Genomic DNA, 13,197 nt, shown 5'->3' on the forward strand with positions numbered 1-13,197 from the left:
TATTCCGACAGTGCATATGTTACATCCACTGTCCACTCAGGGTTAACAAAATGGAGGAGAAGAGGGTTTAGGAGAGCTGACGGCACTCCAGTGCAACATGCCCTCTTGTTGGCTGAATTAATTGAAGTAATAAACGACCCCCAAGAGCTAGCCCTAGTAAAATGCACCGCACACACCAATGGTGAAGACCATGTCTCAAAAGGGAATGCAGCAGCAGACGCACATGCGAAATATGCTGCATACTTTGGTGAGATATGGGACCCCACAGACTCACAGAGAGGGAGAGGGAGGGGAATGGCTAGGGAGATGTTAATAAGAGACGGGTATACCCATCTCCCAGCCACACAGATTATGGAATTACAAGCAGCAGCACCAATGGCCGAAAAGGAAATATGGGTAAAAAGAGGATGTACAATGTCACCAACCGACGCACTATGGCGCCAGAGTGGTACTGGGAAAGTTGTAATACCATTGGCACTTTTAAATACCGCCCTGAGCCAATTACATCACCCAGCCCATACAGGCAAGGAAATAATTGCAGCACGAATTAGAGATGATTGGTTCTGTCCCGAGTTAAATTCCCATGTTTCAAATTTTATCAGCAATTGTCTCACATGCCAACAGTTTACGGCCGGTCACACCCTAAAAGTAATAAGAGGTACCATACCCCGGCCAGAAGGACCCTTTCGGCACCTCCACATTGACTATGTTGATATGATCAACATATGTCAAGGTAATAGATACATGATTGTAGTAGTATGCCCATTTTCTAGGTGGATTGAAGCAGGGCCCTGTTCACACCCAGATGCATTTAGAGCAGCCAAATTCATAGTAAGAGAGGTCTTCCCCAGGTGGGGAGTGTGCGAAGTATTAAGATCAGATAATGGCCCACATTTCGCAAACGAAATGTTCCAACATATCACAGCCCTGCTAAGCATAAAGCACAAATTTGCATGTGCATATCACCCACAGGCTAATGGCGTATGTGAACGCCTAAATGGCTTATTGAAGGAGGCAATTGCAAAGATACAACAAACAACAAAGAAAAGTTGGTTGTATTGCCTTCCGTTAGCATTGTTTGAGCTGAGGAACAGGCCAGGGTCCGACCACCACCTCACTCCACATGAGGTGGTTACTGGACGTCAAATGCGCCTTCCTCTAACGCCAACGTCAAGGGCATTTACTGACCATGAAAGTTCAGCGAATATACTAGGTGATGAAATGTATCAATATGTGTCATCTTTGATTACTAGTGTTGTGTTTGTGTCTCAACAGCTCGAGCGCACACGGGGCGGGTCCACCAGAGATAAAGAAGAAGGCGCCAGTACAGAATTGGAAAAAGAGAACTTGTGCAAAATTGCCAAAGGTGACCACGTGCTACTTCGTAATTTCAATAGAAGATGGAACAATAAAAGGTTCACCGGTCCACATCTGGTAGAAGACGTATCAACAAGAGCAGTAAAACTAAAGGATAAGCGTGCTTGGAACCACCTACACGATGTAAAGATATACAAACTGCAGACCCGCCCCAGCGCCAACGACAGGCCCATTGGAACAACAGCAACAACATCCCTGACAGCGGAAGGAAGTTCTACCACAGACAACGACCCAATTGTTCCCTTACCTTCCCACTACCCAGACACCCCAGAGACTATAACTGACGAAGAAAGGGGTGATCACTGCACTGCCCACCCCATGGTCACACGTTCAAAGAATAAAAATAATTACGCCATCCCCCCCCCAGGACAGTTGTAACATAAACTAAAAGAACTTGGTCGCACAAATACACATGTAAACACGTGAATGTTCTCTTTCTCTCTCGCACATACAGGAACTGCGTATTATTGTATTGTTAAGTAGAAAAATAACTAACAAAGTCCACTGTCCAGGCGTAGATGGTACTCCCAGACGATAACTACCCAGAAGAATTGTCACACCAATTTGTATACGAAATAAAAAGGCCAACATACCTAAAAAGAAGAAGGGTACGTGTTTACTACACAGCCTTCCTCCTGGCCATAGAATATCACATGCCCCACCTCCGCCCATACTTGCCGGTCTTAAGAGACCAATCACTTAGAGTAGCGTGGGAGCAGCTCTTCGCCTGGGCACTGAATGACTATTTGATAGGGAGAGCTTAAACAAAACAAAACTAACATTTAAAACGAGCATTTCTGAGAATTTTCAGGCGGGCAACTTTAACGTCGCAAGAATAAGCTGCCAGGACTGCAGCAAGGTAAGAGCAAAATGCCGGTGAGATTAGCAATTGTAATAAAAATAATAGGGATTTTGATAATCACCGGATTTGTGGCTGCTTCTGTATGGCAGTATAGCTGTGCTATCAATTTTGTTGCTGCACCCAAACCTAATGTACCCCCGTTCCTTGCTGCAACAGGTGTTACGTCAGGTGGTAGTAGTAACATTACACCAAAGAAAAATAGAGTTAAACGCAGCACATACTCAGACAATAAAGGTATTGATAATTATGTACAAGATTCAGCACACGTCACAAACAATATATGGTACCAACACATGACCCGCATTGGTAAGCAGACAACTGAGGATAGCTGCTACGTCTGCTCATTAATACCATACGCCATGAGTGCGTCACGAACATTTGTTGCTACAGAAATAAATGAGAAGGTAGCACAGTGCATAATATACTTGGCACTGTTCCAGACGAAAGGAAGATTTCAAGGAACTGTAGTGCACATGACATGGAAAACACGTGACTCATACCCATATGAAAACAACTTCCTCAAGACCTACCTGAGTTATCACAAGACCAGTTTACATGCTGAAGCATTCAAATATATAACAAATGGCCCTGCAAAAGGAGAAACACAGAAAGTAACACTGAAGTATCTACCATGTGATTGGTACGCCACTGAAATTCCGGGTAAACAAGGATGCTGGGAGAGGCCGCTACTGACGATAACGGGAAAGGTGTATCTGGATAACAGCTGGGAGATAGGAGTGATTGGCAGCAACATGGTAACAAAAGAAACTATCTCAACCATCGAGACACACAATCACCGATGTTGGACGACGTGGATCAAGTATGTACCAATGCTCACATGGGTAGAAGAAGATGAAGACCCAATAACGATACTACCGTTGACTGCGCCCAAGGTATGTTACCAACATAAAGGAGAGGTGGACGTAGGATATAACACCAATTGCGCAAGTGTGACGGAGTTACCTGAGGGGGGAGCAGGAACAGCAGTAATAATGGATCATTATTGGGCCTGTGGAGAAAAGGCATACCATACACTGCCTCCCCTGTGGAATGGTGTGTGCACAATGGTACACGTCAATGTACCATCACTAGTGGTACCTAAGAAGCACGTCGATGTGGCGAAATTTCCCAGAATGAATGAGGGGGATAAGAGAAGAAAGAGATCTGCACCACTCCAGGAGGAGCAAAGGAACAGGACCGACAGCAATGACACTGTCCTAACTAGAAGAAAAAGACAAGGAGAGCCGCTGACAGGAAATTACCTATGGGGAAGGTCGGAAACGGCACTAACATCAATACCGCCAGAACACAGACTATTCAGCAGAGCAGCAATGTTCTTCTCCTCAATAATACACCCGGGATTACAGGCTTACGCAAACGCAAAATGGCTCCAAATAACTAGATGGGAACTAATGATGACCATCAATTCTACAGTAAATGGGTTCAACGCAATAAAAGAAGAGCTGCGAGCTGTAAGGATGGTAGCACTACAGAACAGATATGTATTGGACCTTCTCACAGCAATGGAAGGAGGAGTTTGTGCAAAGATAGGACAATCATGCTGCACGTTCATACCTGCCAATGATGCTGACAATGGTACACTGACAGAAGCTGTTTCACAATTAGCCCAAATGCACTCTAAAATGACGGATGAAAGCAATGGTGTGAACAAGGATGAGAGCTGGTTTTCACTATTATGGTCATGGATGCCATCTTGGCTGTCAGATGGACTGAAAATAATAGTGGGCTGCACCATATTGGCTGGAGCTACCCTGATCATAATTAGATTTTGGAAGGCACGAAAGGCACGCAATACTGACGAATTGCTGGAAATGGTGGGAATGCACCCCTTGATGCCAGCAGATGACGGCCAGCATACAGGTGTAATTATACAGGAAAGGGAGAAGCTGCGCACCCAAATAATTACCAACCATCTAGACCCACCGTCAGTAAAGACCGAGAACCCAAGAAACCCCAGGAGCTACATAGGAAGATGGGTATATTGTACTCCTGGGGGTACCTGTGAATATATGTATTGGTCATTTGAAGATCATGTAAACCACTATGGACATCTCGGAGGAATAACCAAGATATGGCGAGTAAGAGGAGATAATGAGAAGGATATGTTTGTGGTCGACAAGTCGACCAGAGGGGGGACTGAAGTGGGAGAATGGAAAACCAGGCTCCCGTCCTTCGCCTCTCGCGCTTGGCCTAGAAGGTCACGACCCAAACACCCGCCACGAGAAGAGTTTGCCCATTTACCAGACGACCAGGTACCCTGGTACAGGAACATACGGATGTGTCCATCTGCTTGCCCAGCAGCCCGCACTGGCCATGCCGACACCTGCGGCACGGATCAACTAGACTAAAATCTACACGTCGTTAGAGATGCCATGACGACCTAGACAACGGGAAGCACATCTGTACAAATATACACACTGGACATTCCCACACCAACCTACACGAAGAATATACTCAGTGCTATGACGTAGGCGACAGGCATATTCACGGACGTGCATCTTTATTATTTTCATATAGGCTTTCAGAATGCAGAAACGCAAGACGCGTCATGAACTTTTATTAGCTTGCTCACGCTTCTCTTTGAAACCAGGTACAACGATGAGAAATATGATAAAGACAATACCGATTATGGAATTACATGCTCCTATAACCTAAAGCACCTGTGCACCAAACGAACAACTTATGCACCGGGCCTAAGTAGGCCTCAAACAAGAGCTCCCGTGGACATCAACAAGGCAAAAAGTCAGTTGCTGATCCTACAGAATGAGCTTGGCAAAGCAACCAGCCAAGGTCGCAATGTTGCAAACCCACGTTCCAAGAGCAACTCATCAAAGGCACGATGTTGCAATCTCGCACTTCGCGCACCAACGTTAAAGTCACACCGACAAATTAAAGCAGACGCACAGTAGAAAAACAATATTAATTGTGCAGAATTATGCCTCTTTCACGGTCCCTCCCCACGTGATCAAGCCGAACCTGACGAGATGCCAAACCCTGGAGAACAGAGGCGTCTGGATCCCTCGCTACGAGACACTGGCAGATACACTTGAAAGGCTCAATGGACATTTGCAACGGTGGGAACGGTACCCCGTCTAGCTATGAATAAGTCCTCACATTGTCTGCATGTACCCATAGTGAAACATTGTTGCAACTTACAGGTACACCGAGAGCTGGGAACGACGGTGGTCCCAGGCTGGGGAGCTCACGGGTGCACCAATCAGAACTTGGGGCTCTTATCACTGACGCCAGCACATTTAGCCAATCCTCAGGAGCCTTCATGTAACAATTTTCATGTATCTTATTGTAGGGACAACCCAGATATACCACCTGACTACACCTTATCCACTAATATCTTTCTCTATATGTGTGCTATACTAATCCTACCACTCGAACATCCAATTAAGAGTGGCAATAGGTTTTTTGTTAACTTTCTGAAGTGACGCAAGTAGCGCGTCATAATACAGTAAAAAGGGCCTGCGAGCCCCACAATTGTGTGTGTGTCAGGACGAACGCGTGCGCTCCTTGACCCATCCCTGCCGTTTTGTCTAATAAACAGCAGAGTCACCTTGCTCCTTGTGTGCGTCTCATACTCTATCTCATCTTATCTGGGATAACACACGGGAGGAGTTGGGGCCTCCCTGCCTGGAGGTCTGCGGACGGCCCGGCCGACCCCGGCAGAATTTCCCCCCGACAGGAGTTCTAGCAAGTTAGCAGTGAATCAGGCATTAAAGTGTCTAATGGGTTTGGCTTTACGAGATGTGAGAGGCATGGTGTCCACAGCTAATTTAATCGCACTGTTGTTGGAGTTGGCGTGTACCTCATGGACTTTGGAGACAGGGGGTCTGAAGGCTGGCCCTAGTAATGCCTGAAAAAGAAAATCCCAACTAACCCAATCAAAAGCCATTTCGGCATCCAAAGCAAGAGTAGCGTATCCTTGTGTGTCTGATTTATTTTTTGCAGTAGGATGTATATCATCAAGCAGGAGTTTGGCATTAGAGGAAATATTTCTAACTTTGACATAACCAACTTGATCAGATTCAATTAGTTCGGGAACGAATGTTATGATTCTTTTAGCAAGCACTTTAGCAAATATCTTACATTCTACATTTATTAGCGAGATCATTCTATGATTTTTAGGAAGGACAGATCCTTTTGTCCTTTCAGAAAGAGAATTAATAATGCTTCAGCAAAAGAACCAGAAGAAAAGTGTTTATCAGAAAAGTAGGTGAAAGCGCCTTAAATTTGGGAGCTAAAGAGATTAAAGAATTCAATAGATAGTCCATCCAGACCAGGAGCTTTGCCTTTAATCGCTTGAGTGATTTCTTGAATGGAAATCTAACCATCTAAGCTACTAAAATCCACTATGAAACAATGAGTCTAGATTGGCTGGAGTGGCATCAGCATCCGGGGAAATACAATTTACAATAGAATGTTTGAAAAAACATCTAGACTATCACTTGGATTAGTTACAATAGCACCAGTGGAGTTTTTAATACGCAAAATAAAGGTATTTTCCTTACAGGCCTTGAGGTAGGAAACAAGAGCCTTCCCAACTTTGTTAGAAGTTTGGTAGATCTTTGATTTGTATTTAAGGATTGGGCCCGATGTCTGTTTAGTTAGTATTTTATTGATTTGAAGACGCAATGGCAAAACTTTATGAAGTTCTAATTGAGAGGGGGGATTGATAATATTGCTTCTCAGAATTAGTGAGCCCGAGAAACAATACATCAAGTTTCTTCTTATATTCCTTCTTCTTCCTACTGACATATTCAATAACATGACCTCTCAATGCTGCTTTAAAAGCATCCCAATTATTAACAGTGGAGGTATCATCATCTTTATTGTCTTGAAACAAAATGCTGTTGGAAATTGTAGAAGGATTGAGCAAATTGTTTGTCCTGTAGCAGTATATTATTTAAATGCCAAAGAGGACTCTCAAACCAGTCCCTCAGTAAGAAGGGCATCTAGACAACAACATCAACATCCATGAACATTTAGATTAGATCAGTAACCACATGCCAGCAGGAGCAAAGCAACATATTACGAGACAGCATATGAAGTCCCGAAGGAATAAGAAGTGGGAGGTCGAAGTATCCATGCAATCAGATTTGAGGGACCTGATGAAAGCTTTAAGGTCAGCAGGATCATCAAAGACTGACGTTCTTCCGTTGGAAGTAACTTTGAAAGTGCATGGATGGAACAGACACTATCTGAAGTTAAGTTGTTTTTAAAGCTGGACGGTAGGTGAGAAATTAATTCCTTAATTGAGCAGAATTTCTTGCCACATCCTGAGAAAGGTAAATTCTACTGCCATGCCAGATAAGGGTATTTTTCTCCTTAACATTAGAGATAATGAGCTGCAACTGAGTATAATCCAACAGCAGAAATATCGGCGTATGTGGTGTAGGATGGGGTGAGTGAGAGGTTTGCAAAGGCACAATGCGGTGGGCCCATTGAATGTTGATAACAATATAAGATGGGATAGGAAGCAAAACTGGAAGCATTTTTTGTAGGAATGAAATGGTGTCATTGCCCTCACATCCCTCAGGCAGGCCTCAGGCACGCACGAAATGCGAAGGTTGTTAAATCTTCCTCTATTTTCCAATTCCTCATTATGCTTTGGAGATATTTTACAGTATTTTCAAGTTGTTTTCCAATGCACTCCACCTATCATCAAGTTGTTGCAATTTCTGATTAGTGGCCTGAATGAAAGGTTTGAGCGACCTAATTTACTGTAAAAGAGCCTGAATGCTGGAGTCTGAAAACAACAGTGGAGGAAATTCACTCTTGGGCCATTTATGAGTGGCAGAAGGAGGTGGAGCATGAGGGTCTTTATTAATCTGTGAAGATTATTGTCCACGTTTTCCTGAGGCAATTGTTAATAATACAACTATAAGTATCATCAGGTATCATTAGGTAGAGGTTGCATAAGTGAGGTATTAGGCCAAGAGGTGTGGTGTAGAGGCAAACCACAGTTACACTTCAGTCAAGAAGCGACAATATATTCAGTAGATCTAATGTAATAAAGAAAGAATAGTCCAGAAGCAATATAGGTAGTGATAAAGAAGATATCTCACCATTAAAATGTTCTCGAGTGCTTGTATATTTCTTTTAGTCCCTTAGATGGTGTTTGTGGATGGAGAAGAGAGGCCCAGTGACGAACGATGCGCGACGCTGTGTCACGAAGTTGCCCGAGCCTCTCCTAAGTGAAAAGGATTTAAGGCAGCAGCAACGGCCATGGTGAAACCGAAGTCTCCTATATCAGCACGAAGAGCCACAAAACTTGTAAAAAACAACACCATTCGATGCGGTCAGCAGAGTGCTTCAATTAGATAGCATTAAAAAATAAAGTGTACGCTAACCAGCATTACGGAAACATATAATACAGCAATCACGGGCGGGAGATAAAGAGTCAGGGGGGCCTTTTCAACAGCATCAGGCCACGCCCCCCTCAGGACTCCGATTTAACCCTGCTCCTAAGTTTTGATTTTACCCGATGTGGATGTTAGTATTATTTCCTACTGTAATTGTAATAAATTGCATTGATGTTCTAATGTGTTAATTGCCAATAAGTGCTGGAAAATGCCTCTACATATTTGTGTGCTTAAAAATGTTTACATTAAATGAGTGAGAATTATATTCTCCCACTCTCTGAAAGGGGTTTCTTTTCCAAAACCATTCTCCCTAATCCCATATCCAAACTCACCATGAACCTCTTATCGAACTGCTTAACACTCAGCCACATCATTTTTAATAGTTCATGATGTGTGCACAAAACTACACATTTCCAGGTATTGACATAGTTCAAAGATAGGTTTTGGCACAATATTAGTCCAGTATTATAATAAAAAATACAAGTTGTGATAACTTTCGTTGGACTTGTTAGAAATGTTTTGCTCGGAAATCCACTAGCTTTCAAATTCTCATTCAGCCTCATTTTTATGTGAAATATAACTTGGAGGCTGGGGGGCGACCCATGCTGCACGTGAGTGCTCAGTGATCCCCTTCACGTCATTTAACACGCCCATGAGGCAAAGGGGAGAAAGAAAGGGTAAAAGGGAAGCTCGGTTTTATTTTTTCATTTTCCTCTCCTCATGAAAAAGACAGAGCGGCCTGCAAGCACATCAGTTGCATTTACTAATGGATTCCAATGAAATCGGATTCCATAGGAATCCATTTGTTTTACACCTACATCAAAATCTCATGCAGGTGTAAAATGACACAGTGGAAGTCAGTCCCAGAGAGATCGTATCTCTTCTCCAAGCCACTCCTTCACCCCATTACTGGTCCAAAATCAGGTGGCGCGTTCAATGGAGGTGGAAAAGCATAATGCCTCGCGTTTCCTCCTCTGTTTAACCCCTTGGCTGAAGGGCTATTATGCATGTCTATGCAAATACGACGAACATACTCGTCCTCAGCATTTAAGAGTAACAGGCCACCCCATTTGAAATGAGGCTTAGAAACACTTCATCAGATGGCGTTCACTTAATAAGATGAGCAGCAAATGAACACATAATGCTTAAACTCAATGTGTAAACCTTTAACATATTCATTTTACATTACATCTCGTTTTAATGTATCTGTATGGAGGAGAATGGGCATGGATCAGACTTTGCATTTCTGACTCCTTTCAGGCTGGCGTAAATGCTGTGGCTTCCTCGGGAATCCGCCTCATTTTTACACCAGCAAAATACAGATGGGTTCCCAAGGAATCCATGAGTAAACGCTGCTTGCTCTGCATAAACGGCAAGCAGGGTTTACGCATTTTGAAGTGCAAAAGGGAGGCGTGAATGCGATTTTCACCTCGACTTCACAGCTCCATTTTGCACTCCAAAGTGCAAATGATGAAAATTATGCAGTGAAGACCTGTTCAAAGTTAAGGGTATATGGAATAACCGATCCACGTAAATTACCGTGAAACGAAAAAGTCTGATTAAGGGGCAAGTAATCGCAAAAATGGGCCATTGGGAAAATACTGTTTGTCCAATTTCCAGTTGCAAGAAACATTGTTGGGGTTTACATGTCAGCATGCAAAACACATCAATCTGGTTCAAGTAAAGAATTTTAAGAATAGAAGGGTCAGCTTTATTGAATGCTGTGCTTTCGCCTGCTGTTCTCATAACATTTCATTTTCCATGATGTGTATACAGGTGTATTTTGTATAAAGTGCATGGTACGGCGTCAATCGAGGAAATAAAATACCAATCATGTTTCCCCAAACACAAATGGTCACAATGAAAGCATGCAAGTTCCCACACTGGAGTCCACATTCGAAAAGCAGTTCATTGAGCGACAGCTTAGCTTTCAGACCTACATGTAGCATGTGCAGGATGGTGTTATCAGGGAGTACCTTAAATTTGAACATGTCAGTACCATTTGCCCACAAACAAAATATTGTAGTTTCTGAAGGGTGCTGCTTGGCTTTTATAGTTTATAGTCTTATATTGGAATGAATTACGCATAGCTGAAGCGCAGCGAGGCAATGTATATGGACACAGCCGGAGACCTAAAACGGATTACTCTGGGTGACTGAGACAGAAATTGAAGGTTGCATACCTCCCAAAACAAAATATTCAGCAGGCATTGGTTAAGACCTACCTCATCTTTAAACATCTCTAGAACAAACGTAGCCACGCTTCCATTGATGCCAATGAAAAGGTTGATGCAGGTCAGGACAACGTAGGCCGTGCTGGGAATGCTAAACAGGAAGGATGCCGGGTACATCAGGGGGGTGATGGACCATCTGCAAGTAGGATGGGAAGCAAGAACCACGTCATATAAGGTTGATGACTTTTGGAAAAAAAATATCCATAATCTTTTCAGAGTTGGTGGAGATGTGACAGCGTTCCAATGGGCTGTGCATCATAGGATATGCCACAATATCAGGTAAACAGGGACTATAGGTTTTTCATCATTGACTTGTGGTTGTCATCTCATGCATCTTTTCAACTTAACAACATGCACAACACTAATGATGTGGTGAGTAAAGTGAATGGGAAAAACAAGCTTTTATTACACACAATAGAAAGATTAATTCATTATCACAGAGTGGAGCGATTTTCCATACAGTACATCTTCATTGGGATGGGATCACTCGCTAAATGGTTAAAGAGGGGTATTGTGGTGTGTAGCGTGCCAATATGAATATCCATCAATCAATTCTGGAGAATTTATTGCATGCAGCATGCTTTCTGTTTTCTTTGGTGCAGTAAGGGTTTTGCAATCTTTGGCTCGCCGGTTGTTTTGGACTACAACTTCCATCAGCCCCAGCTAGCACAGTCAATGGTGTATGTTCATTGGAGCTGTAGTCCAAAACATCGGGAGAGCCACAGGTTGCAGATCCCTTGGCCAGACCAATTCATATAGTTTCCAAGATATTCAATCACTTGACTGCATAGGAAGCGGTAATCCACATCCTGTGCACGCCCTGTTTATCTGTATATGGAATGTGGCATGCCCGGGTCACATACTGCAATTACGTGTACAGTGTTGCACGTGCAGCATTGCATCTATTCTGTTTCTTTTATGCAGTTAAGCAATAAAGCAACACCCAATCAGCATGTTGTCAATGTTTGTTTTATTTGAAATTGGAATGGCAACTGGCCAGGGTCAATAAAACAAATTCAGATCGAAAATGGAAATTGCTGATCTGCAATTGTGCAAGTTTACCCTCATCCCACAGCACATTTGATTTTTTACACTAGGGGTACAGGTGGGTGACAGTTGCAAAATGATGGATTTTTTAAATGTATGTTTTTTCTCCAGCTCTACAGCACTGCGATTCACAAAGGAAGGCACCACTATTACCCATCCTGATATTGTGCATTCAAAATGGATCCCCCTGTTATGGACTGAAAGTCCATTCTAGATATTGTGTTACTATCTGTGTTATATGTGTATTTCTATTTCTGTATAGTTCCACAAAGCTCAATCACCTTCTAAGACTTCTAATGTGTGGGGTTGCTGAGTGCTGATTACCACACTATCATTGCATTCAGGTGGTGTCTGTCCATAGAACATTGTGAGGGAGATGTAGACTGCCAGTGGCAAGCCCCCACAAAATTGAAGTATGATAAAACTACTTTGGAAATGTACTACTGACCCATAATAGGAGGTCCCAGCATGAATACATCGAATGATAAACTGACGAGATTCAGAGATCATTTTGGAATCCACCAGTATTGTCAAAAGGATCGTGGTTAGAATCCTGTGACGGAAATGTTCGAGGAAGAAAAGGCTGGAGATTATTTTTCCGAAATAACCTTTGCTCTTTTCTCTCCTGAACATTTCCGACTTGGTCCACGCCCCCACCCACACCACCACCCCCATCCCCCTACTTACCTTGCGGCAGCACACTTCGATGTGTGCTGCCGAATCTCTGTGTCCTTGTGACGCCTATTCCCTTTCACTTCCGGGATCGGGAACCGGTGCCGCAGGGTCCTTTCCTGCGGACCAGCAGCGGGGGACATCCCCACATCCCCTGCTCACGGTATAGAGAACAAGGGTATGGGAGACACCCCTGCAGCCCACGCAGCCCATAGCACCGAATGGGGGATTATTTGAACTTTTCAGTCGTTCAGAATTTTCGAACGGCCGAAATTCGGGCAAATCTCCCATTCAGGCTTTTTTTTGCTAACTTTTTTGATGTTTTCTTGTCAACAGACTACTAAGATGTGTGACAGACTACAGAGACGTGGTGAAGGGGGGGTTAAATGAAATGATGTTCTCCGATATATAAACATGTCCCTTTTGAAGACAGGCATTAAATATAATATGATAGTTCAAAAATGTTTCAAGAAATGCACATACATTCATAAGTTTGGGCTATTACATTGTTTTGTATTATGTCAGCTATTTACTAGTTTCCCTTTATTTATATGTAGTTGTATTTAATTGGATTTTGTTAATGTATTTACACCTTTAGGGTGAGAGAAATT

The 13,197-nt window shown here is 43.2% G+C and overlaps 1 protein-coding gene across 2 annotated transcripts in view; it reads right to left on the bottom strand.

Annotated features, from left to right (window-relative positions):
* Window positions 1-13,197, bottom strand: part of LOC138510440 (phospholipid-transporting ATPase ABCA1-like) — a 2,356,352-nt gene that overhangs the window by 449,425 nt on the left and 1,893,730 nt on the right. For both annotated transcript variants that reach the window (XM_069626098.1, XM_069626099.1), the window contains exon 38: window positions 10,859-11,003. In XM_069626098.1, the coding sequence (XP_069482199.1) occupies window positions 10,859-11,003 (145 nt within the window). The remainder of the gene's footprint in view (window positions 1-10,858; window positions 11,004-13,197) is intronic.

This window comes from Ambystoma mexicanum, chromosome 6p, assembly GCF_040938575.1.
Source record: "Ambystoma mexicanum isolate Mex_15411 chromosome 6p, UKY_AmexF1_1, whole genome shotgun sequence".
Classification (NCBI taxonomy): domain Eukaryota; kingdom Metazoa; phylum Chordata; class Amphibia; order Caudata; family Ambystomatidae; genus Ambystoma; species Ambystoma mexicanum.